The sequence below is a fragment of the Opisthocomus hoazin genome, chromosome 26 (assembly GCF_030867145.1).
Source record: "Opisthocomus hoazin isolate bOpiHoa1 chromosome 26, bOpiHoa1.hap1, whole genome shotgun sequence".
NCBI classification, from domain to species: Eukaryota; Metazoa; Chordata; class Aves; order Opisthocomiformes; family Opisthocomidae; genus Opisthocomus; species Opisthocomus hoazin.
In genome coordinates, this window is record NC_134439.1 from 2621627 (window position 1) to 2648063 (window position 26437).

At 41.4% G+C, this 26437-nt stretch overlaps 3 protein-coding genes across 4 annotated transcripts; 2 read left to right on the forward strand and 1 right to left on the reverse strand.

Moving 5' to 3' along the window:
- Positions 1–1897: 1897 nt before the first annotated feature.
- DUSP3 (dual specificity phosphatase 3) lies at positions 1898–13739 on the reverse strand. The gene is made up of 3 exons (XM_075443739.1): positions 13529–13739; positions 7007–7233; positions 1898–3546 (listed from the first exon to the last, which is right to left on the reverse strand). Exons 1-3 carry the CDS (start codon positions 13648–13650, stop codon positions 3341–3343), a joined length of 555 nt encoding a protein of 184 aa, XP_075299854.1. The 5' UTR covers positions 13651–13739; the 3' UTR covers positions 1898–3340.
- Positions 13740–13741: 2 nt separating this feature from the next.
- LOC104338675 (ras-related protein Rab-18-B) lies at positions 13742–19873 on the forward strand. Of its 2 annotated transcripts, none has more exons than XM_075443738.1 (7): positions 13742–13979; positions 14054–14076; positions 14290–14351; positions 16397–16469; positions 17435–17553; positions 18436–18502; positions 19426–19873. In XM_075443738.1, exons 1-7 carry the CDS (start codon positions 13915–13917, stop codon positions 19599–19601), a joined length of 585 nt encoding a protein of 194 aa, XP_075299853.1. In that variant the 5' UTR covers positions 13742–13914; the 3' UTR covers positions 19602–19873. The 2 variants fall into 2 exon arrangements, with proteins under 2 accessions (XP_075299853.1, XP_075299852.1); XM_075443737.1 differs by having other exon boundaries at positions 13743–13979; positions 14054–14109.
- Positions 19874–20152: 279 nt separating this feature from the next.
- On the forward strand, positions 20153–26388 carry LOC142364249 (uncharacterized). The gene is made up of 6 exons (XM_075443554.1): positions 20153–20165; positions 21364–21661; positions 22543–22607; positions 24225–24407; positions 25115–25227; positions 25786–26388. Exons 1-6 carry the CDS (start codon positions 20153–20155, stop codon positions 26014–26016), a joined length of 903 nt encoding a protein of 300 aa, XP_075299669.1. The 3' UTR covers positions 26017–26388.
- The last annotated feature ends 49 nt before the right edge of the window (positions 26389–26437 follow it).

Sequence of the window (26437 nt, forward strand, 5' to 3'; positions counted from 1 at the left end):
CACTGCAAGATTCTACTATGAAGGCATGCACATATAAACCAGTTTCTGAAATCAGATCTGTCACTCGTAACTTCTGGTGCTCACTATGCACACCCCTCTGCCCACACCTGGACCAAGGGGTGCTGTGTTAGGTAGCCAGGCCCTAAGACATATGTATGCAATTTAAGCTTATCTGTGGACAATGGCTCATAATTTACACACTGCCCATGAATTCAGTTTCTGACAAATTCAAGAAGAACTTGTTTGCTCCTCAGTTCTTTTTCTAAGATGCTGCTAAGCCACCATTGCCCAAGCAACTTCTATGTGTCTCATAAAAATTTTGCTGAGTCACATACTACCCTGTGAATATCAGTCTAATGCTATGATGTGATTTCCTCCAAGCAGCCAAGAATAAATGCAATTTTAGTGTTCTCCCACCCGAGCCTAGCAAACGCACTGATATATCATTCCGGTGGCTTGCCTTTTTCAGTGACAAGACAAGAATACAATACATTCGCACAATAGCATTGTTCAGGGATGGAATGATGACTATCTAGTGAAGAATAACAAGCCTACAGCTCCATCTGGTGAGTCAGCTAGCCAGCAACCTTGGCACACTGGACTTATAATTAAAAAAAACCCCAACACTTTATTGATTTCCAGCATTTATTTGCAGAATAGAAAAAACTACTAGGATACGAATTCTCACAAACAAATCCTTAGAAGATACCTCTGAAGTCTGTTCTATTTTCAATTTTACTCAATGGTGAAGCCCAGAAAGTAATTTTGGAAGAAACCTCTGTGCTATAGTAAGTGAGATTCCATTAGATAGTCCCTCCATGCTAAAAACATTAAACTAGCAGAACTCCTTTAAAAAGAGAAGGGGCAAAAATCCTGCTTCTAGTTCTAGCATCAGAGATTTAATTAGTTCTGGACAACAGAACACAGCTCAATGAAAATATTTAAATGATGAAAACAAGCATTATAAATAACCTTGAAGTACCACTGAAGTTACCACTAGAAGTGAGCAGTGTCCTATAAATTAAAATAACATCTAGACTATAAGAAGAAATTCCTGTATGTCTTGATTTGCCAGTATTTCTTGATACTGACAAATACAAAAACATCACCATGAGGCAAACAGACTCAATTTAAAGAAACCATTCTGATTTTAATCTGACAACTATTAGCCTTCTTACAATCTATGGAAGAGTAACAAAAATCTAATGCCTAATGATTTCTTAGCTCTTTAATGGACTGGAATTTTTGAGTTCTAAGTAACAGGTCAAAGACAAAGTGCATGCACGTGAATCTCCGTATTTTTGTTTTTTCTTCTTGTAGTGCAGATAGGTATCATGAATACATGGCGTGAGACAAGACGACAGAAAAAAAAAAATCTATGCCCATAGTAAAAGTCTTAAAAGGATGATTTATAAATAAGACTGCAGTATGAAAAAGTCAGCATAGTAGAAAAGATAAGGCCAGTATTCATATTCCCCAAGCTACACAGCATGAAATTAGTAACTAGGAATTTTGAAGAAGCAATTAATTTAATACTGATAGAATGGGAGAAAGCAATCAGGCAGGTACTTAGCCAATGAAACTGACTGCTGCTCATTATTGCTGAACCATCCTGATTCAAAGCAAGCACTAAACACTGACTGCAGGCAGCTGAAAGGAAACACTATGTAGACTGTTCCCCAGTTGTCCCCTTAAACGACACAAAAGAGAAAATGTTACTTGACTTGGCAGTTCCCATTCTGTGCAAGGAAATGGAAATAAGCCTGGTTTTCAGCCAGAATAATCATCTCTGGAGTTCAATTTCAAGAAAGTAACCTAGCTATACAGAACTCCCCCCTGCTGCTCCCACCCCCCCAAACCACACAACCCCAACAACCAGAAGTAAGCCAAAATACGTCCTTTGTGATTTTTGATTAGTGAACTGAATTTACAAAACTAGATCTGGGCTTACATGTGTTACTAATGCAACAGTGTTTCTGTTTAAAATAGTGGTAAGATTTTCATTCTAGAACTACATTAAAGCACAGATAAAAATGGAACACATACATCCCACGTTCTGTTAGTTTAACCAACAATTCCGAGTTTGCAGCGGGAGATCCTTTGCATTAATACAGTGCTGTAACTAATACATTTACACACTCACTCAGCCATACTGTAAAAAAAGCTCCCTCTCCAAACATTGCAATGACTCATTTAATCTCTATGTCAAACAGAATCAAGATATAATTTATTTTAATAGAAAGGAAATGTTTCCTATTCCATGTGGTACATAACAATGCTCATTTCTATTTAATGATGACATACAAGCAATTCAAGAAGTCAAGAGCGTACTCCTGCAAACTGCTTTGTAAGCACACCTGTGCTGCCTTACTGGAAGTAATCTGCCTATGTGCTCATTCCACAATATGTTAATAAACAGTGATAGTAAAGCAGGGAGAGAGACACTATAATTCAATACAAGTCTCAGGAGCCATTATATTCTGATACTTAGGACTTTATCATACATCCAGTACAAGCACTCCTAAATACAGACATTATTTCTTCCCTGCTCAAGTTTTTTCCTCAACATTTGCTCTTGACATTTTTTTCTAGTATGACTTCAAAACAAAAATAAAAGAGCATTTAATATCAGGTCATCTCACGCCAGTCACAACAGCAAGGGGTACAAATATTCTTGGAAATACAGTGTGCATCAAGATTGGGCTCTGAATGGCTTTACTACCACACACTGTGTGTTGCATAAACCCACATGAAACACAACACTGCATACACTTCATTTTACAAGCGAGTGCATCTGTGCATTTGTATATAGGCTTCTTCATTCTTTGGAGCTCCTACACTCAAACTTTAGGCACCTGTGTGCATAAAAAAGAAGCTCCTACATTCAAACTTTAGGCACCTGTGTGCATCAAAAAGAAGCTTTAGAAAATACAGTACTTCAATTCAGAATGAGTGAAGAGTGTGAGGAGGCTCTCAGAAAGTGGTGCTCTGGTGGGATACAAGACAAGGCTTAAATGAATCACACTCAATGTCAATGCAAACCACATACGCTACAGAGTCTGCAGGGGGCTCTGAAATACATGTGAGGACAGCGGTTATCACGGGAGTTACTCCTCTGTAAACACCTCTTTATTGCAACAGCTCTGAACAGTGACACAATTTTGTGCCATCTTGAAAGACAGATCCAGAGATTGAGAAAGATACTTTCACTAGACAATAGCAGGATTTCTGTCTCCTTCACATTATGTGACTTAGCTTGGTGGTTGGGGTTTGGGAATCTGAAGCACCTAAGATGTCCTTTGATGGTCTGAGAAACTTCAAAATACTACAGTGCTCTGCTCTAGGGCTTCAGTTTGCCCTCCTTCACTAACTGCTCATTGAGCTGGCAAAGCTGCCTTAGAAAGCCATCATTGGGGCCAATCTCTCGCTTCTGCCGGACAGTGCTCAATGCAGACTTGACATCCATGTTCTGGCGAAGCATGAGGTAGGCGATGACCAGTGTAGGAGAACGGCTGTAGCCCTCACGGCAATGCACAAACACTTGTCCTGCAGGGAAGACAGGTTATAATTTGGGTTATACTGGAATATATGTTTGAAAAGCAACACGAAATAGCTAGGATATAAAGCGTGATAATATTAGTCCTTCAGCAGCTTGAGAAATGTAAACTCTGAATGCTACAGAAGACATATAGAACTTGGAAGAAAGGTGGTCATCAAGGATAACACAGAAAAAAATGGTTGTATATAAAACATTCACACTAAAATATATTTGCTCCTATACTACAAAGAGTCAAACTGTGTCTATTTACTACACTTCTCCAATCTTTTGTGGTTTAGAGTAAGCCTTACCCCTAAAGATGACCAGTAGCAAAGAGCACAAATAAATTATGTAAAGTTTAAAATAGATTGAAGACAGAGAAATATGCTGTTTGTCATATATTGCATCTCTTCAAAGATATCCTGACTTTTTGCTGGATTGCTGCCAATTCCTATGCTAACTCCATGTTGGATCATACCTGGCTAGTTCTCTGGCTATTTATGAAGCCACTTTAACACTCCAGTAAATGAAACTGCTGACTGTGCAGCAACAAGAACATGAAACATCTAATCACACCTATGCCAGCACCAACAAAATGCTTCCAGCTAACTGATTAGGGAACTCACTCTATGTATTTGTTGGGTTGTACTGGGTTTGCATGGCAAAGTTTTGGTACTGGGGGGGCTACAGTGGTGGCTTCTGTGAGAAGATGCCAGAAACTTTCCCTGTGTCTGACAGAGCCAGTGCCAGCTGGCTCCACGACGGACCCGCTGCTGGCCAAGGCTGAGCCCATCAGTGACAGTGGTAGTGCCTCTGTGATAACACAGTTAAGAAGGGGAAAAACCTGCTGTGGGACAGCAGTTGAGGGAGAGGAGTGAGACTATGGGAGAGAAACAGCTCTGCAGACACCAAGGTCAGTGAAGAAGGAGGTGCTCCTGGTGCTGGAGCAGAGATTCCCCTGCAGCCTGTGGAGCAGATCATGGTGAGGCGGGCTGTCCCTGCAGCCGTGGAGGCCCACAGGGGAGCAGATGTCCACCTGCAGCCCGTGGAAGACCCCATGCTGGAGCAGGCCGATGCCCAAAGGAGGCTGTGACCCTGTGGGGACCCAGGCTGGAGCAGGCTCCTGGCAGGACCTGTAACCCAGTGAAGAGGAGCCCACACTGGATCAAGTCTGCTGGCAGGACTTGAGACCCCGTGGGGGACCCACGCTGGGGATGTTCATGGAGGACTGTCTCCCGTGGGAGGGACCCCACGCTGGAGCAGGGGAAGAGAGTGAGGAGGAAGGAGCAGCAGAGACAATGTGTGATGGACTGACCGCAACCCCCATACACCATCCCTTTGTACCACTCGGGGGGAGGAGGAAGAGAAAAGTGGGAGTGAAGTAGAAGCAAGAAAGCAGGGGCAGGGGGAAGGTGTTTTAAGATTTGGGTTTATTTCTTATTATCCTACTCTGACTTGGTTGACAAATAATTAAATTAATTTTCCCCAGTCGAGTCGAGCATGACGGTAACTGCTGAGTGATCTCCGTGTCCTTATCTTGACCCACGAGCCTTTTGTCATATTTTTCTCCCCCTGTCCAGCTGAGGAGAGGGAGTGATAGAATGGCTTACTGGGCACCTGGCATCCAGCCAAGGTTAACCCACCACATGGGTAAATCCTGTAGGTAGGTATCCAACAATAATAAAGCAGGCCACTGCTCCCTTTGAGAAATTTAACTTCATTTTATTGCTTCTCAGCTGCTTCCTCTTTGACCTGCTTTTCCAGACACAAAAATATTTCACTTCCCAAAGGCAGCCCCAGGATATATGGCCCCAGGCTACCCTCCAGAATAAATTGTTTTCGGAGACGAGAGAACAGATGAACCATACACACACACATTTTCATCACAACCACAACTTGTTTTGAACCACAGCAACAGAAAGCCTGTTACCACATTTGCCTGGAGCTGCAGAGGCTTCTCAGCTCAAGGCAACTCTCTAATTAGTAGCAAGTTAAACAGCTAAACCAATTCATTCTCAACATTTATTGAGCGCCTGTAGCCATAAATTAGCAAGATTTAGAGATTTTTTATCATATACATGGAAAAGAATTGCCTTCCCCTCTGCAAATGATCAAAAGCAAAAGGGTTTCTAGCCTGCCTCTGTAAAAGGCAGTGTCTTAAGGGTGGCGTTGCAGAACTTCATGCAACAATGCTAAAATGAAATTGAAGGAAAATACTACTGCATCCCTCTTCATTGTGCTTGCTCTACACTTCATAATCAAAACAAAATTATCAAATTTCAGTAGCGAGCTAATGTTAAAACTGGCTCCAGCATCACCCAGCTACAAAGGTCCTCTTTGCTTACCACAGTAAGAAAACAGTGGCAGGCATGGTAGACAACTAGTAAGACTGAAAAAATCAGCAAACAGAACTGCTACTGTAAATTCAGATTGACTCTACAACTGTTTAGATCAAACTAAGCAGGGACAGTCATGACATAGCTGGCACTGTTAAACTCTTCTTTCCTACTGTAACCTGTTTCAGTGAGTCATAAAGCTAACTGGAAGAGTCGCATTTCAATTTTTATAATTTTTCATATTCCACCAAACTGGAGGTAAAATTTCTTTCCATCTGTCAAAGGCACATCACAGCTCTAGTACCCCTTTTGCCCATTTCAGAGGAAGAACTTCTAGAATTGTGGGAGTTTGTGTTTCTCCTTTTTCATGTTGAGTCATGAAGCAAGAAAGAAATTAAGCATGTCTAGAAATAACTGGTGTGCTGAAGTAGTCAGACAACAACAAACACTGTCTGGCCCACTGCACTATGACCTAGGATTGCTGCTGTGAGAAAACACACTGTAGAGAAATGTGGTAATCAACAACATTGCAAATATAATCTCCAGTATTCCTGCAATCCTAGGGAATAATGAGGTAATCATCACATAAAATAATTTAATAACTTAATGTAATAAAAATTGTAAGGCCACAATCCCTATCCTCACTGTACATGTCGGAAAAAAACCCCACCATATAGCAGGTTGTGTGAGTACTCTTCAGCAATGCTTTACTTGTATCACTTCTGCCTTTAATTTATAATTTCTAGTGTCCTATAAAAACTTATAGATCCTGAACTTTTTTTTTTTAATTTTATTTTTTCATGTGATTTACCACTTCTAAGGAAAAATAAGAACACGTCTTCCCAGGAAGGCACTATTATTAGATGCAGCAGCTGTTTCACTTTTCAAAGCCACCCCTGCAATGACAGACTTTCATTTGCCATATACCGGAGACCTACATGTATAGACAGAAGATTAATATCTCTTATTGTGTATCCTGGTGCCTTTGATCCAGAGCCTTCATCTGAATTCCTGACTTGGTTGTTCAGCTGATAATCTAAGCAAAGAACCATTTCAAACAGTAAAATAAATTGCTAAGAAACATAGGCAGTGCACAGAAAACATGGTAGAAAGACATTTCAGTTTGCCTTACCATCCTTCTGGGAAAGTGCTTTCTCAATAAAATCAGCTGCCTCCTCAAAATAGCGACTGAGGTTAAATTCTTGTGTATCATTAGCTTTAATGCCATGGTATCTGATGCCTGTGCCTTCATAGAACTCTGCATTAGTGTTCACATGCATGAATGACTTCCCCTCTGCTGCATTCAGAACATGGGTTATCCCCAGACGCTGCAGCCTCATAATGTTCTTGGCTATGAACCTGCATGATAAAAAGTGTCAAGAAAATGATTAGAACTTGGTGAATCATCTCAGTATTTATGATGTCCTCAGAAGGTACTGATAACAAAAACCTTTGATTTTTTATTAACAGATGCCAAATACACTGTGCCCAGAAGCAAACAGCCACAGATTACAAATTCACAGAACTATTTAGAGCCATGGTCACTACTTGTGCACGAGAGAACGCTACTTCCTTGGCTGACAATTGAGCAGAGCACACATGAAATTTAATCTGTTACACCCTGGCATAAAATTATAACTCTTTCTGAACACAGAAGTCTCACCAAAGTAAGAAAATACTGGAGATAACAGAAAGCCCAGCATAGTAACATCTAAGATTGACTGTTATCTACATATGATAATCCAAAAACCAGTCACAAAAAGCCTCCACTGTCAGCTACCAGTGTTGCAGGGCGAGGTAAGCAGTACTTGCTACTCTAGCAGACAGTCCAGAAAAACAGACATTTTAGTGGGCAGTATTAACCACTGTGAAAAAACACTGGCTCCTTCTCAGGACACAGGAAGATAGAAAGTAACTATGAGTAAATGTTCCTGCATGTTCAAAGGTCTCATCTGAAGACTCCTATGAGGCATAGTCCCCTGTCCCTGTGCTATTCAACATCTATGAAGTCATGCAAAGATCTGGCAAGGTATCCAAAGGCCAGTGATATAGCGATATAATTCAGTCTTTGCCACTCGGTGTTTTCATCACAAGTAATATAACTCTCAGTGTCTTAGCTGAAATCAATATGGAAAATGGAAAATATAGAAAAGAATCCAGATGAGTGACGTTTAAGATGCTTAAAAAAGCATTCAGTACTTTTAGCTCAGCTAAGCCCTTTCCAGCTCCTCAGTTCTATCAAATAATAGCAGCAAAACCACCTGCTCCCATCTGTAAGTGACGAAAGGAGCACCCTATCCTATCAGTGAACAACTGAGCAGGATGATGCATAACAATCACGCCTTTCAGGCTTAATGATGACAATGAATTAGATCCAGTAACAATGCCATAAGCTCTGACAAAAGTTCCAGGTTGTGCAATGGCAAACAATCCATCTGCTTAGGAACACGACTCACCATGCACAAATCTCTGCTTGTGCACTGGAATGCAATCTATAGTAAGAGGACATAACCATTAAACAATATGAGGAGATCATGGACTGCTTTTTGTCACAAACCCACCACTTTTCATTCTGAGTCTGATTATTTCCATATGTCTGTCCCAATATTTGCTTCACTTTCCTGGAAAGAAAAAAATCGTATGTTTTATCACACCATGTGGCCTCCTAGTAAAACCTGAGCCCACCGGTCAACATCAGCAGAATGTGACAGAAGGCTTTAGTCAAAAGAGAACTCAGTTCCTGCACACTTTGTGAAAAAAAGTAGCCTAAAGAGACATAAATCCCTTTGTTGTTTTTAAAGGCAGCTTTCACTATGTGTCTAATTGGACGTGGAAACGGAGATCTTTTAGAAAATGTCCTTGTGGCTCAAGTCATAAACTGTGAATACAAGGAGTCTTTATATTAAGCTGAGCTCCAGATAAGCATTTGTGCAGTATCTTTTTGGACAAGTTTCTAAAAGATGGAAATGCACCTATGGGTTTTGGCTGGACACTTAGCTATTCTAAAAACATCAAAATAAATACCCAGATTAGTTGGTTTATATCTATATAAAACTCTGAGTGCATTCACTCACAATTTTTGTGTAATTCAAGGCTATATGAACATCTAGAGCATTCCTTTTCTCCTAATGACTGTTCACCCCTTAAATTGTTGTGTAAACAGATAAATCCTTATGCATGAGTGAAGCTTCTACATATTCTGCTGTCTGTGCCAAACAACTACGGCAATGAGCCAAATATTTGTAAAGACTTCACTACCCAAACAAATGTTCACAGATTTTCCATCTGGCAGGACATCATCTGTGCCAGAGAACAAGTATCAGTGCCCGGGGAATTCCGCTTGCAACAAAAAAGTAAATCCTACAGTGCAAGGCCAAAACAAAAAGTGTTCATTCAGCTGTGAGTTCCTATGCTTAGTGAGGTGAGTATATGGTTTAAGTAATAGTATATAGTTCAGTATATATCTGATAGTGGTTGGGACAAATAGGAACTCAAGTCCTGGAATCGTGGTTGAATCTGGCAACACAGACTGGCTCCTGTGGAGGCAAATACATTCCCTGTGAATGACTTTTTCAGATTTTATACATAATTTTCTTACACAGCCAGAGCTGAAAAAGACAGTATTTGTATGCTATTTTTTTCTCTCTTTCCAAACTGTCCTTGGATGTCTCCCATCCTTAACATTTCATTCCAGCTGTATCATGTTCAATGTTGAAATGCCAGTTCCTCCAAATAGCAGAGAGACGCTAAGATCAGCCTCTTTTATTTCCCTAAGAAAAATCACAGAACCTTGTCTGTTCTCAGTATGGAAGACTGGGAGTTCCTTGTCCTGTGAGTAACACTGGTAAGAAGTGTTTCTTTTGAACAGAGATGAACAATTTTACCAGCCACAAAACACAGGTCTAGAGAACCATGCATGAGCAATTAAGAGTACATGAGACTATAAAGTATTGCCATATGGGATTATAAGCAAGTAAACCAAGTTCTTAATGGCAAAAAATGCCAGCACACTAATACATTTTAATTTCCACTGTTTTGGTCATGCAAAATTGCTTCCTCACCGCTTCTTCCCTTGCAGTCACTAAATTTAATACTAATTTGGGGAGAATGCCTTTCATACTCCTTACAATGCACCTGCACTTCTAGCACATTAAGAACAAAGAACTGCTTCATGGGTTACCCACACACATTAAAGCAGACAGAAAACTTAGATTGGGTATTCGTAACCAGAAACTTTTTACCAAATACAGTTCTGGAGACATGACTTGAATTGTTACAGGCTTCCAATAGTCTGTCAAAAAAACCACAAACAGACTCCCTTAGCCAGTAGTACAGGGAGCTAAGCCTGGTTGCTTTCTGGCAAAACACTGGTTTTGACAAGACGTGGTTGCCTACCCTCCGGTGTGTTGACTGCTCCCCCCATTTTGGTGTTATCTGCAACCCTGATAAAGATGCATTCTGTCCAACTGTCCTGGTCATTGATTAAGATGTCGCAGTGAAACACATCTTGATTTGTACAAAAATAGAAAATTATTTGTATTTCCAGTGTATGCTGAATTCTTAGTTTGTTATTGCTTCAAAAATGTATAATTGTGCTTGTCTGTCACCTATACAATAATTCTTGGTTTAGTGATATTAGGTTTTTACTCACCTTCACAAATCGTGTCTAATCTTCTTGAGAGGTTAGAACCGTCTACTGTAATATGCAAAAAGATTCTGTTGAAAATATTTCATTTTACCTCTGTGTTTTCATTAATTACGACTTTCACGTATTGCATGAAAGATCTGTTACTTTGGCTCTGCCTGTAACCTGAAGTCATACGACAGACAAATTTTATTCTGCGCTATGACCTGATTTAATCTCATACGCCTGAATATCTCTGCGTTGTCATTTTTATGTACAGATGAGTTACTCATAATGAAAGACAGCAGCACCTCTATGCAAGATATTCTAAAAGGTTACCAACAGAAGTTTCTGAATCTCACTCAGTCATTTTAATTTTTTCTTGTGAGTTCCTGTTCAAATGCTATTGCCTTTAGGCCATGTATTGGGATTCCAATCCCCCCATGTTAAAACTCCACAGATGTGTCTACTCTATGAATTCTTATTGTTATAAAATCTCCACTGCTTGTACTCATAAATGTGCCCTACATTGCATAAAGGTTTGATCCATTCAAGTCAAAGCAGAGATTTGAATGTCAGAGCAAATGACCGCTTTACTTCGCTCTCCTGCTATATTGCCTTCCCAGACTTCCCTGCAGCCCAGTGCAAAGTGCTTCCAGCAACCCCTCAGAGATTCAGTAAGCAGATATGTGCAACAAGGCCGAAACCGAGATGAGATGAGATGAGATGAGATGAGATGAGATGAGATGAGATGAGATGAGATGAGATGAGATGAGATGAGTGCCAATCAGATGCATGCTGCACCAAGGCAGCTGCAAATATAAGACGTATTCCAAGCTCTGCGCAGATGCTAGAGCAGAACAAGACAGGCTAATGAACTGCAAATACAGGCCCCAAACAAAGCTAAGGCTTATTTCTTGCGCACAGTAGTAAAAGCCTTGCACACTGTTGGACCCACATATGCACAAGGCCCGAGAGGCTGAATGCAAAGCAGGTTCACTTCCCCAGCAGTTCATAGGAGTCAAGTCAGAAAAACAGATCTCTCCTCAGCCTTATCTTTACACAAGCAGAGTACAAAAGAGGGACATGTAGCTGGAAATGGCGTAAGAACAGATCTGCACAGTTTCAAATTCTTTCAAAATGACAACTAATATAGAAAATGCTACTTACAAGGCAGTATACCACAACTCCACCTGATATGAAAAATTCTCTTAAGAATTAGTATTATTTCCAGTGTGAGAATATCCAAGTTCACCCTGCAGTGACCGAAGCTTAACAGACATTCATCCATTCTACTAGACCTCAGTATTATCTTAAGTCTCTGTGGGTGCTTCAAAGATATTACTGCCTGCTAAGTCTTGATAAATTAAGTAGGTGGTCTGTTCCCACTATGAAATAGCTTTGTAAGCCCACAAAATTCTTTCTTACCTCTAGCTGTCCTCCACAAGTTTTCAGCATCCCTTTAAAAACACTGATAGTAGAATTGCATGTTGTCCAACTAACAGTTAAACTGTTCTTATGCTACAAACTGCACTAGACAACATTGCATCTGAATGAATTAAAGTCCATAATGTGTAATTAAAATCAGTTACTGAACAATGAAAACTACTGTGTAGCAGCCAACTATCTTCAAAATTGTTTTTTAATTATTTACTGCGCAAATCACCTTGCAGGCTATGACTTCATTTCTTCCAGGTAAGTGCTAAAAATATGAAGCAGAGGGTGGCTGTCAGAGGTCAGACTGGCCACTGAGATAATTTCAGTCCTATCTGTAGATGTGCATGTCCTGCATTAACTGACAGTGACCAATATAATTTGATTTGGCTTACGAGAAAGTTAATGGAAACCTATGGGTTTGGCTTGTATTTCTTTAGGAAAGACAAGCTTCAAATAAGAACAGAGATGCAGTCTACCACACACGTAACAAAAAGTCCCAAATTTCACAGAGATAAAAGTGTACAAGGATGGGCAAAAAGGGGAAGGAGAACCAGCAGAATATGACAGGATTGGACAGACAACTGAAATCTTAATCTTGGTGCAAAGAATAAACATCATACAACTCAGAAAAGAAGCGCTATTGGTGAACACTGAACACTTTTCCCCATTTAAGAGCCTTCATCACAGCCATACCTGTAGCGCTCTGGCTCCCATCAGGTGCATGAATACTTAATTAGGATGAGTTTTTTTAGGGCTTAGAGTGCAGAAACATTAATTTGACCAACCACAGACAGGAGTGGTGACTCATATTAAAGTCTTGCTTCCTTTAGGTCATTTTGCACATGGTTAAACCCAGATCTAATATCCATATTGCTATTTGCTTGTTCTTTGTGTTCCAGCTTACTCCACTCATCTGACATACAGTTATTACACTGGTGTCGTGTTCGGGCTTCCGCAGGTGACAGTGTACATATACCTCATGGCATCTTGTCTCTCCTCCCTCTTCTGCGTGGATGACCACAGCTTGTTAGCAAGAGTAAGAGATATCACGAGAAAAAAAACAACCCAGCGCTGACACAACTGAGCAGATGTGTTTCATCTTTAAGCAACTTAATTAGTTTTAACCTTGTTTCAGCTCTAATTTAGCTTAGATTTGGGACTTCAACAGGGTACTGAACATTCTCGCAGATACCATTTATGAGCTGCGCCTCGTCATTTGCTGTGTCAGGCACCACCAGCCTGCTGCCTGGCTGCTCAGGCCTTGCAGCCACAGGCCTCCTGGCTGACAGTTCCCTCAAACTCGAGACCCCCGGGCCAGGCTCCGGAGGGCCTCCCGGGGCCCGCACTGATCCAGCAGATTCTGCCCTGCAGCCCGAATTCCTCGGGCTCAAACTCCCGTGCAGGCGGCCACTCGGCAAACGCCCTTCGTCTCACAACCCTGCATGGCCTCGCAGCCCGCTTACCCCAACCTCTGCGCTCAACCGCCTACGAGAACACCCGTCACAGGCTTACGAACACGGGCCCCCCACCTCCACCGCGGCCGGCCTCGCCGCTCGCGAGCCGCCCGCCTCGGCCCCGGTCCGGCGCACTCACGCGTTCCCCACGTGGATGCGCGGCACCACCTCGTTGCTGTGCGCGCTAGGGAGGCTGTAGCAGCCGCTCCCATTAGCCAGAAGGTCGTTCAGCTCCTCCACCGAGATCCGGTAATCGGACATGGCCAGGCCCGAGCCGATCCCCGCCGCCCAGCCACAGGGGCCCCTTGGCGCAGCAGCGCGGGCCTGGCGCACTCCCGCCCCGCCCCGCGCGGCACCGGCCGCTGCGTGATAGGCGGAGTCGCGTCAGCTGGTTCCGTCGGCGACGCCCGGCTGGGTCAGGTCCGGAGCAGCGCGAGGCGCGCGCAGTTCTCTCAGGGCTGCGCGAGGCTGCGACCCGCCCGCCGCGCCTCTCGGCTGGTTCCGGACCCGCGCAGCGCTGGGGGGATGGACGCTGCGGGCCTCACCCTGAAGTTGCTTCTGGTCGGAGACAGCGCCGTGGGGAAGTCAAGGTGCTGGTTGTGCGGGGCTGTGCGGGAGGGGCGCTTTCGACACCGGGCTGAGTTCTCGGTTTGTTTCCCCACAGCCTCCTGCTGAGGTTCACTGACGGTGCGTTTGAGCCGTGCCAGAAACCCACCATCGGTGAGGCCGCGGTCCGCCCGCCCCCGACCTGGGGACGCTTTCGCTTGTTTTCGTTTGGGTCCCGTTGGCGAGAGGCGGCGGTGGGGAGCCGGGGTCGCGCGCGCCACTGCGGGGGGAGTCGGCAGCGAGGGCGGGCGTTCGCCGGTTCGCTCTGACAAGCCTTCGTTTCTTCCGTCTTAGGTGTTGATTTTAAAGTGAAGAAAATGGTGGTAGACGGCCATGCAGTACAGCTTGCGATATGGGTAGGTTTTGTTCTGGACAAATATGGATGGGTTTTGTTCTCGGCAGATGTGGAAACTGAAGAGCTTCTTTTTGTGGAGGTTTTTTCTCTTCCTTTCCCTCCTCCTTGCGAAAGCGCGTTGAGATTGTGTGCTTATGATGCAAATGCGTAGAGGATGTCTGTCGTGATCGTACAGCAGTAGTTGCAGACACGAGTCTTACAAAACACTGATAAATGCTTCGTTGTTTGGGGCTTCCTGCAATTGTAGTAGGGATTTTGACTGCTCTTTCCTGCACTGACGCAGCTGGGTTCACCCTCTCTGAACTGGTAGACTTGTGAAGATGTGGCCTTGCCTGAAAGGCGTTTCATACCTGTGTGGCCCAGAGGCACTCCTCGGACAGGCAATACTTAAGTAAACTGTAGAAAAGTGGTGTTCTACTTAAGTAAACTGTAGAAAAGTGGTGTTCTGGGTGATGGGTTGTGTGATTTCCTGTAGGGACTCTGTGTGTATGCTATACCAGAAACAGTGCAGATGCTTTATTTTGGTTAAAATAGTGGTGGTGGTGGGGAAATATTTGGTCCTGAACTATTTAAAGGTTGGTTCAGACTTACTGGGAGACTTGAGCATTTGTCTGGAACTTCCTGATGCTGTATTTTCAGCACCTGCAAACTGGGAAATCAGATTGCAGCTGTGTGATCAGGATTATTTATAATAGTAAAGCACTGCATTTATTCTCCAAAATAGAATGAAAGATCCCTAGAAGGAAGAGATTTTGTGTATATGCTCATAGGTATTTGAGAAGGAACATGCTATTGTGAATTAAGTAATTGAGACTATTGGAAAGAGAGCACAAATGTGCCTTGGGCTGGTATTAACAAAAGTAATATAAACACCAAAACTTGAAATATTTTCTTGTTTTCTTTCATGCTTTATGTACAGAATGCGGAGCAAGAGTGATGAATTCACACTTGCTTTAGCCAGTAAGCATATATATTGGCTGTACTCTGAACATGCTGCACACAAAGCAGCAGCTTTGCTGAGAGTAACCAAGATAAGTTGCCTCAATAATCACACAGGGGTGTGTCTCCTTGCTGTGAAATGAGAAGCAAGGCTAGAGTGGTATAGCTGGAAAAGGCACTTTTGCAGCAGTCTCTAACAGCATCAGGAGAAACTGCTAATTAGGGGGAAATAAACAATGCAATTGTACAATGTTAAATGAAAACTTCAATGCATGTACAGTGCATCAAGGTCAAAAAGAGGCTTCTGCTTTAGTGTCCATGGATGCCTAAGAGTACAATCTCCTTAGTAATCATGACCTGAATTAAGTAAATATATTGCCAATTTTGGTTTCTTTTTTTAACAAGGAGGAAATAAATTATGATATAGCTGTTTGCCTATTGTAATCTGTACATAAATTTAAATAAATATTTTTTGTAAAAATCATATTTGTGTAATTCTTATTGTTTGTTCTGACGGTTTTGAGTTTCATGTTGCACTTGGCTATTTTGAAGATTCGTGAGAATAAGTGTGACATACTGCAGTAATAATTGAATGAAACATCTGCTTAGACTCTTAACAAACTGGCAGTAGTTCTTCCTCACTGGATTCTTCTTTCCTGCTGTGGAAGAGTAAATGGAGATTTTTGGAACCACTGTGTCTCCTTTCCTGTAGTGTCTCTCACTGGAAAACCAGTTATTCCTCACCTCATTCAGTGCAGTTGATTATTAACTGATTAAGCCTAGCTGCTTGGCTTGCAGCAATAATCTTCTATGTATTTCTCTTGAGTCCCATTGACTCTTTTGTTGTCTCACTCGTTACAGGTGTGCTTATTGCTTTAACCTTCAATCTAGTGCTCTCCATGCTTTTATACCCCTTCTTATTTGTTTTCTGTTGCTGCTGCTGCTGTTTTCTGTCTGCTTCCTTTATTTTGTTGTCTTATGGTTTCACATATCCTTACTGGTTAGGAACAATTTAACTTTGTTTATCTTGTGTAGTTTAAAATACCTTTTTTGTTCTAAATTTATTTGATTTTGTGTGTGTGTTCTTTTTTATTTTCTCTTCTGTAGGACACAGCAGGACAGGAGCGCTTTAGAACACTGACTCCCAGTTATTACCGAGGAGCTCAAGGTGTTGTTTTAGGTAGGAGGTATATGGAAGAAAAACATGATTACAAAAAATGTGGTCTTTACTACTACCTAAAAGTGCATGTCTTTACAAAAGGAGATTGTCTGAGAGAATCAGAGGAACAGTTACAGTTTTTGTAGTGTTACTGCATCATTAGCTGCAACACTGAATGTGCAAAACCACTAGTAGGAAATAAAGCTTCTTCAGAATATTTTAAATTTAAAATACAGAGATGTGACACTGAGCGGATTAATTTTTAGCTTTGTAGTTATTACCTTGGTGAGTTTCTGGTAGTGAGACAAATTGGGTTTTGTGTTGGGTTTTTTCCCCCCATGATGTTTTTACTTTTTTTTTTTTCCCAGAAACTGTTGATGTGATTACTGTAAGACATGAGGTTTGTAGCACAAGTAATGCATGGCTAGTCCCTTTGTATGTGACACCACCAGTTAGAAAAAGAAAGGATTCTTATTCTTGGGGTTTGTGAAGGCTGAACACCTTGCTGTACAAAATACTCTTTCTGACTATGATGCAGCTTTTTAAACCTTAGTGATTAAGTGAATGCAGTTATGAAGTTACCAGTGACCACAAGTCACTTTTTACTCAGAATTCGTGTTTTTAGTAGCAGTGTGTGCCTGTAGTTATATGTTAGATGAGGTGACAAAACACTGTTTTAAAATATTCCGTGTGGCACAATTCAGAACTAGTAATGGGTATAAGATTTCAACTGGTAAGTCTGATTTCCAGTCACAGATCTATTGCAGAGATGCTTGTGTTCTGTAATCCCTAGTGACTTTGGGTGAGCGCAGGCAATGTTTTCCAGCTCTGGGAAGAGGATGTGGTTAATGCGTCTTTCTGTAATTCCCTAATACTGCTTTTTTTTTTTCAGGGTAGTAGTTAGCTAGTAGGGACTAAGTTCTGTCATAACAAAGTAAACATTGATCAAGACTACAGCTGTTAAGCTCCTTCTCCTCTGTTATCAGTGTATGATGTTACAAGAAAAGACACTTTCGCAGGACTAGAGAGCTGGCTGAACGAGCTGGAAATGTATACCACCAAAAGCAACGCTGTGAAGATGTTAGTTGGCAATAAAACCGATAAGGTCAGTTTAGAAATGTGTCCTCTTATGCTCTTCCACAGATTACTCGGTCGTGATAGAGTATAAATGTGAGATAAGTGCTGAAACTAACACCTCTGTTGTGTGAGGAGGTTGATATGCTCTGTAACTGAGGAACCTACATTGGGCAAGCTCCACTTACGACGTCATTTTAGAAGTCGATCTTGTTAAAGATTTCAATGGGAAACTCTCCTGAAGAGACACAAATAATGAGAGATTCTCTTAAGAGCAAGAGGCTCTACCTAAAAACTGCCATATACCATTGAAGTTAACTGCAGTGCAACAGCACAACTGCTGCTTTCTTCTTGACCAGACTGTGTTTTGGACAGGTGGTAGGGAAGGAGGATTCAGCTTTTCAGATGGCTATAGAATCTGCATCTGTGTGGGGGTGAGGTGCGCTAGTTGTTGGACGCTTCTGGGGTGTTTTGACCTATCTTAGATCCCTGTTGCATAGTGAGATGTTTCACTGTTGCTTCAGTACAAGAGGTTTCCATTGTGGCTATCCTGAACCAGGTTCTCTTCTGCTTCCTTCCAAATCTGTCGATTTTCAGATCCCTTGATACGCCTTTTCAACTATTTTGCTACTGAACACTCCTTTCTGGCATACACCGTGCTCCTAGTTGATCCAGAAGATAGCAACACATTTATTTCCTGCTGATTTGATGTTGCTGCTGTTCAATTTGACCCCGTAACAGCCTGCCTAGCAGTAAGCTGTCTGTAGAGTGGGAAAACCCAGTTGCTGATTACTACATGGGTTTATAGACTCTTTTCAGCAAAACTTCACTTCTGCAGTGGTGCTTTTCCAGGGACTTCCTAAAAGTGGCAAGTGTAGCTTATTTTAGTCATGTTCTTCATTCATCTCTGCAGCCTGATCGTGAAGTAGAGAGAAAAGAAGGACTCCAGTTTGCTAGGAAACGCTCACTGCTTTTTATAGGTATGTAACTCCATGCCAAAAACTTGTATATTCATAGGTTTATTTTAGTATTGCTAAGCGTGAAGGAGGTGTACAATTACATTACAGGTTATGTTGATTTACATCTTTTTTTAGTACCTAATTAATATGGGTTCCTTTTGCTGCATTAGTTCATATGTGTGGATGTGGGTTTTAACTTTTTTCAGAGATGCTCTGCATGGACTGCAGTTGGAATTACTTTTCTCTGAAAGAGATTTACTTCATATACTGTGTGGGCATAAATTTTATATTCTATTGAAACTAGCAGGATTTTTTAATTCAGAGCCCAAAAGACTGGAATTTTTCTCCTGACTGATGTCAGCAAGGACCTTGGGTAATCTCTTTTTCAGTTCCAAGTTTATGCTGTTGCAGCTACATGAAAGACAATATTGTTACACCAACAATAAATTGTATGATGTGAAGATACAAAGATGGGTAAACAAATTGTGGTGGGTTTTTTTGTTTTTGTTTTTAAAAAGTACCTTTTAAGTGAAGCTTCTTGAAAAGATATCCAGAAGGAACTGGAACAAATGCATAGGGCAAAATGTAATTCCCTCTGCATTCTTCACTTCCCAGCTTAATTATGAAATAATTATCTTGTAGATTTACTATCAGAACCTGAGAACAATTTCTGTTTCTCCATTATGGAGAGAATGGGGAGCTGTGGAATTTTTTTAGATGGAAAAATGAGATGCTTCAGCCTGGGCTGCATTTCTGTTTATCATATTAAGCTTAAGTGTGCCTTTAAGGGAGAACGGAGAGGAAGTTCACTCATTTAAAAAAAAAAAACACCCCAACAAAAAAACCCATCTTCTCTCTGGTCCTAAAAACTTCGTACAAAGTGGAATACTCCCTGCAAATAAGATAAAATACTTCCCCCCCCCTCCTTCTTTCCCCTCCACCAGAGACCAGTGCCAAGACACAGGATGGAGTGCAACATGCCTTTGAAGAACTAGTCATAAAGATCTTGCAGACACCAGGTCTTTGGGATAAAAGCGCAAAGAAGCGGGGAGTCCAGCTAACGGAATCTTCAGCACAGCAGGAGAAAAGCTTATGTGGTGCATACTGCCCGCTTTCTTAAATCCACAGGTGGCTGTTCTGTCTGAATGAAGTGGACTTTTTTTTTTAATAAAAAAAAAACAAACAAGGCAGGGGATGGGGATTTCAAGCACTGGTCTGTGCCTTGTTTGACCCACCACCAGTTGTGTAGGTCCAAAACCCAAACTGATTAGCAACGTACACTTTTGTTCATTAAGAAAATACAATTTCTCCTCCCTTATGCACAACTAATATCTCCAGATATTTTTCTAATAACTATTGGATTGTTCACTATTAAATCATAGTGCTTCTTGCTGTATGGCCTTCAAATCTTCTGAAATTCCTGCCTTAGCATAAAATAAGGTAATACTCCATTTAAGAATGTTGTTGAAAAGGTAATACTCCATTTAGGAATGTTGTTGAAAAGGTAATACTCCATTTAGGAATGTTGTTGAAAAGCTACTCTTCCCCAGAATGGCAGGAGAGTCTTGTAGGCACCCAAGTTCCCTGAAATGTACTTAACAGTCAGGAGTCACCCTGAGAATTGACTTTGTTTCCCTATTTTTGATAGTTTTAAGCAGTTGAAATTGCTACATGTCCTCACATAGTAAGTAGAGTTACTACTTAATTTTAGGGTTGTAGTGAAGAGGTGTATCTATTAACATTTGGCAGGGAATAAAACTCTTCCTGTATAGTGCACTGTAGGTTCCCCCTTGCTGCTCTTAAATACTTTGTAGTGAGGATCAGTGGTGAAATGGAGTCATCATTTTGGGCTGGTTTACACCGTGGGTCCTTTTTGCAGGGCTCTCTACAAACCCATGTTCCTGCCCTCATTCAGCAATTGCAGGGCTAAAACTAAGTTTAATATAAAATATGCTGGTTGTGGAAGACTTTCCACTAGGATGAGTGCCTATTGCCAATCCTGTTATGAAGTTCTGTCAGAGAACTGCCTCTCTTTATGCCTTCCCCCTTCCCCCCCCACTTTTTCTTGAAAACAAACTGAGTCATGGAAGATGTTAGTCTAGACTCTGATCTTGGTAGCAGTGTCTCCGGAAGATTTCTGGTTGGCTGCCTGCAACACAATAGAAGTATCAAATTTGGGGACAAGATTAAAGGCATTTAAAATGTAAAGTGAAGTGCTTGTGTACAAGTGATGAATCCAAAGACAGTCTTTCATTAGAGGATGTTGTCAAGCCAGAACAGAAAAATTGCCCTTTTTTTAAGATGCGTGTTTTGATGATTCATCACTATCAATTTATGTTAGTGGGACTGCCTTCCTGCATGCCACTAGTGATTTGTCATGAGTGCTGCCACAGCACAGCAGAAGACAAGGCATATGAACTTCACCCTCACTTTGGAACTAGCTTGTTCTCTGCGCAGTTGCTCTTTGTGCAGCTGTTTTCTTTTGTGAAAAGTGTGCCTGTATAATTGTTGCTAAAGTGAACAGAAACACTTGTACTGGGTTTTTGTATCAGCTTCTGTCTGCCTTGCAATGGATCGAAGTAGCTGTATAGTTGGAGTATCAGTCCTGCGTATTTCCCTCTGCTGAAATTAGTCTGAGGGAGATGTCAGATCTTGTATCTTTAGCAGTGGAAATACATCTGCTTATAGCCAGCTGCAGGACTGCTTCTTGCACTTCCATCTTGGTTTTGGTCCCTTTCAAATACTTACTCAGCTTATGAGAGAGTAGAAGAGAAAGTAGTTTCTGTTGGTGTGACTGATAGCAGCTGGATAGGCATACTGTAAGCGGATCACAGGTGGTGTGGTTTGTTGACCTGCTGAGTTATCTAGCAGCAAAATGTGAGCATGTCACAATTTGGGATTGTCTGGAGTCTCCAGGTATAACTGCAAACAGCATGGGCACAAAGTAAGACTAGGGAGTCAACTTCAGAAGATGGGAGGCCATGGGAACTGTAACAAAGCCATAAAGCCACATGGAAAGGCTAGGAAGGAGACAATCATGACTTGTTATGATAAAAGACGAATGACTTCTGATTGGCAGGCCATACAATGGTCCTGGTGCGTTCTCTGCTGTTTGTGTCAGTGGTATTTTTATGGTGATGGGCATGACTTTTGTACAATGAGCCTGTCGCCAAGGTCATAGTTTCTTTCCTGTGTTTCCTGGGGTTAAGGAAGAGACTGGGGAGAAGACTGTGTTCTCTTCCTGTCTTGTGGAATGTGGGCAAAACTGCTTTGCTGGTCTGTGCTGCAGTTGGTATCTGCCTTCCTTGGAAGGCCTCATTTTTAAGAATGGCATATTTTTTAGAAATAATTAAACAGGTTACAGCCCTTTTAAAAGTAATGTAATCTTCCTTTGTGTCATGCTTCAGTTTGCTGCAAATGCAGTCCTCCTGAATGAACGCTTCCTCTGTTGTATTTGGGGGCAGGAAAAAACCCAGAACCAAAATCCACCTTGATTAATTTATGAATTTTTTGTTGTTACTTATAATAATAAACATTTTTGAGGGAAGTGAGCTAAATAAATCAGTCTTTCATTCAGTTTTGAATATAGTCAGGTTTGAGGGTAGTAATGTAAATATATACATGTTCTTACTAGAAACTACAAGAAACGTGTCTACAGGTCCAGATTTGCAAAATGAAATGTAAAAATCGAGTGTTTAGGTCTGAATGAACTATTCCTGTTACGGAGTGCTTATATGCATTGAAAAAGGTATCATCTGATTGTCTAAGTTTTGCCTTTCTAACCTTAAATATCAAGGAAAATTAACTATATTAGAGATTTGACTGGTGGTATCACTGGAAGTTATAATAGATGCTCTTGCTGTGACATCAGAAGCTAGTCCATGACATGGTTAAAGTCCTGTGAACATGAACAAATACCTCTGGCAAAGATGGGCACTGTGCAGTATTTAGCCTAGTCTGTCACAGTTGTAAATTGTGAGCAAAGAGCTGTGAAAAAGAGAAGTCTAGGTGTTGTTGACTATTTGATTTGCAAGAATAAGAATTTGGTATGTTTCTAAAAGTATTGCACCTTCACGCTTCACTCAAGAATTTTGTGGTGTGTTGGGTTTGTTTAACACCCAAGATGGTATTTTTTTTTTACTGAAAAACTGCTAATAGGAAGAAGAGGCTCTGGGGAGACCTTATTGTGTCTTTTCAGTATATAAAGGGGGCTTGTAAGAAAGAGAGAGAGAGGCTTTTTACCAAGGCCTGTAGTGACAGGACAAGGGGCAACGGTTATAAACTGAAAGAGGATAGATTTGGATTGGACTTAAGGAAGAAATGTTTTAGGATGAGAGTGATGAGACACTGGAACAGTTGCATCGTGGATGTTGCATCGTTGGAAGTGTTCAAGGTCAGGTTGGACGAGGCTTGAAGCAGCCTGACCTAGTGAAAGATGTCCCTGCCCACAGCAGGGGCGTTGAAAATAGATGATCTTTAAAGGTCCCTTCCAGCCCAAACGTTTCTGTGTTAATAATATCTTAAGCTATTTAAACTATAATTTGAACAAAAGGAAGAGAAACAGGAGCTGCTTTCAGCAGGAACGATTTTTAGCGATCCTGTTGGGAAATTGCAGTTCTCCTTATTACTAGATATTTTCAAACTGTAGCTAGTTAGTATCTCGGTAAATAGACTTGCTGAATTACTATATTTTCAAATGAATTTGACTTCTGATGAAGCTTGAGCTAAAATACGTGAAGGAATATTTTGATCCAGGTTTATCCTTCTGTAAACAGAAAAACCTTTAAGCAATATTGCAGTTCACTTACTGTGAGTAGAGGCACAGTATTACTAGTTTGGCATGTAAATAGGAAAATATTACTGAACAGTGATTAGGTAGCTCTGAAATGAGAGTACTCCCCTTCCTGTCTCTGCAAGTCTAAAACATTATTCCTATTTCAACTGCTTCTACAAAGCAATGCAGACTTGTAGTGCTCTCCCCAGCAAAAGCTGTTTTCAGGGTTTATTGGGGGGATGCTGACAGAGGAAAAGCTGGGTGAATGGATATGAGACTGAAAACTTCATAAGACTTCTTTTCACTTAAGGCTTCCCCCTGCCTTGAGCAAGACCTTGTGGGGATAATAAACCTCCACATGCACAGACTCAGGCTTTTAACCTGAGCAATATTTTGGTAATGGTACCCCCAAGTCTGTGTCATAGCAATGCCTCAGGTGGTAGGGAAGTCTTCAGGTAAATGTAGAGCAGGGGCCTTTCTTTAGCCTTTGAGTTGCCAAATGAAAGTAATGATAGAAAGGGTAAAGATAGGGGAAAAAACATTGAATACATTTCTGCTTTCTTACCTTATTAGTTTGTTTATATGCATATATAAATAGGAGTGCTGGGAGAAGGAAAACAAGGAAGTAGTGACAAAGAACAGCAAGAGAACATGGTGACTTTGCATGTGACTAAGTGCAGAAATGAGGAGAAGGTAGTAGTTTTTTAAATATATTTTAAAAATATATATGGGCAATGAACAGGGCAACATAACAACTGTGAGAGGCAGCTCAGTCAAGATTCTTACAAGACTATTACAAGCTAATGTCCTGATTTTGGTTAAAACAGACCCATCAACAGCCCCTGCAGCCCCTCCACCTCTGACAACAGCCCTGTTATTCCAGCAAGTGCCTGGACAGCCATTTAGAGCTTCGTTGTACTCATCATGCTGGCAGTGGTGAGCAACTACGTGCTCACAGTCCTGTGTGATGACTGCAAAGCAGACCACGTGCTCTGTGTCCCTGTGGCTATTATTGCCACCCTGCTCTAAACGGTGACAGCTTGTTATCTCTTGCACAGGAGGATCAAAAGCAGATTGGCCAGGGTGAAAGAGATACTAAGAAGCTCTTGGAAAGGCTAGCTGAGATACAGCAAAGGACAGGGATGGTGGACTGTTAGAACACTTGCAGGTGAGGTAGCTGCTTCCATTTGTTCCGGGGGGCAGGTGTGTGCCTGTGTCTGTAGGAAGGAAGGGTGTTGAATAATACAGTGGAATGGATCTACAATTTACAAAAGTAGAACTGCAGCTGTCAGCCTTTCCACTCATAATGTTTCTAAAAAGCTGTACCACCCTACACAAAATGATATCCACAGAAGGGCTCCTGTAGGAGTGACTGATGAAACATTTCAGCTTCAGAACGGGCTGTCTATAATAGAGGGAGTTAAATTAGCACCTACTGGTGTCAGTACCTTCCTACCTCATCTCCTGAAGAGTTAAATATATTTTGAGAGTTCTGTTCTTTTTAGAGTTCAGCTGCGTCTGTAGCCCCATCTACTATAGTACATCCTTACAGAGTTCTGCCTTCAGTCCATTCTGTATTTCATACACACATGCACGCCTTCTGCAACACTCGGTGAACCACTTTTTGGAGACTTTAATCCTTTTCATTGTGTACAAAATGTGTCTACTGAAATGCTTACGTTGTATTCTTTCTTCTTCCAGAGCTTCCTCTAGTCATTGTCATTTTGTGCAAATTTATGCTGGCTATCATCCTATACCATCCAGATATGGAAACATTGCTGCTTGCTAGGGCTTTGACTGCATCTTTCACTAGCTATTGTCCTGGGGTTTTTTTTCTGCCAGCCTCAGTTCTCCTAAAGGTTTTTTCCAAATGGCCCTAATGCATGGACTGCAACCCCAAACTCGCTTTGTCATTGTGATTTCCCCACAATTGATTAACTTCGCAACCAGCCGTCCAAGGCAAGCCAACAAGGTGATTTCTGGTTCTGTATTTGCGGATGTGTATTTGCACTGAAAGAGCCTGCACAAGTAGTGCACATTCCTTTATGGAATCGCAATGTGTTATCATTGCCTCCCCGTAGTATTCACAGTAGCTGTTCTGTTGCTACTTTCTTTCCGCATGCAGTTACGCTTTTAGATCTTCGCAAGTAGAAATCACTTTACCTATTTGGTGGTGCCTGTAGTCACGAATGCTGTAAAATCACAGAATCAGAATGGGGTGGGTTGGAAGGGACCTTAAAAGATCATCCAGTTCCAACTCCCCCTGCCACGGGCAGGGACACCTTCCATTAGACCAGGTTGCTCAAAGCCCTGTCTGACCGTCTGATTTAAGACAGAACTATGCAGGGAAAGGACATGACAATGAGCTGTGATAAAGATACAGCCCTTAACATGCTGCTATGGAAATGCTGACCAAAGCTGATATGTGATTACAGCATTCACTGAAAGGCTGGGGGGGGGCAGGATGTGTTGTTTGACCATGGGCACTTGCAACCAATATATACATGCCTTACAAATACCATTTCATTAGCCAGAAAATGTGTTTTCAAATGTGTTCATTTTTGTTTATAGCTCAAATAAACGCAAGCAAAACAGAAAAATCACAAACATCGTTGTGGAAAACCAATGTATTTTGAAGAGGCTTGTTGACTGTAAGCCTACCTACAATCAAAAGAATTCTGAGACTGGTTGGCAGGGATGTACTTTTTTTGTACAATTTTTATTTTGTATAAATATTATTTTTATTACAGCTTCAAACTAAAATTCTGTTGGGATGCTTTTAAAATTACTGCTATTTAGTTAACTGTGCATTGAACTAGAAAAAACCTATACCTTAAAAATGTGAAACTAATAAGAAAGCATTAGGCAATTAGAAAAGAGGGCAAGGAAGCATTTTCTAGGAAAAAAGTTAGTTAGAAATTTGGGTTGAGGGGCTGCCTGTATGAAAAAAAGCATGTCTGGTCTTAGTGCTAATGGCTGCTTTGCTGAAGTTGTGTTTTCTTGCTATTTTATTCTCATACTCTCAATAAATATTGCCAGTATTTAACAAAAATTTGCCAGTATATTACATTCAGGACTTAATTTTCTATTGTCTACTCACTCACATGCATAAATGCAAATATTAATTTGTTAGGGCAGAGCAATAAATCATGATCTGTTTCTTTATAAAAAGATACCAGAAC

Bases quoted from the DNA above. Each gene is read 5' to 3' on its own strand.
- DUSP3 (XM_075443739.1), bottom strand. From the start codon at position 13,650: ATGTCCGATTACCGGATCTCGGTGGAGGAGCTGAACGACCTTCTGGCT. The intron at 7,234-13,528 runs GTGAGTGCGCCG...TTTATCATGCAG, and splicing joins CGCATCCACGTGGGGAACGC to GTTCATAGCCAAGAACATTA. The intron at 3,547-7,006 runs GTAAGGCAAACT...TCTTCCCTGCAG, and splicing joins AGCACTTTCCCAGAAGGATG to GACAAGTGTTTGTGCATTGC.
- LOC104338675 (XM_075443737.1), top strand. From the start codon at position 13,915: ATGGACGCTGCGGGCCTCACCCTGAAGTTGCTTCTGGTCGGAGACAGC. The intron at 14,352-16,396 runs GTAGGTTTTGTT...TCTCTTCTGTAG, and splicing joins CAGTACAGCTTGCGATATGG to GACACAGCAGGACAGGAGCG. The intron at 16,470-17,434 runs GTAGGAGGTATA...CTCTGTTATCAG, and splicing joins AGCTCAAGGTGTTGTTTTAG to TGTATGATGTTACAAGAAAA.
- LOC142364249 (XM_075443554.1), top strand. The intron at 22,608-24,224 runs GTATTTTTTTTT...GTCCTGTGTGAT, and splicing joins TTTGTTTAACACCCAAGATG to GACTGCAAAGCAGACCACGT. The intron at 24,408-25,114 runs GTTAGAACACTT...GTTCTCCTAAAG, and splicing joins AAGGACAGGGATGGTGGACT to GTTTTTTCCAAATGGCCCTA.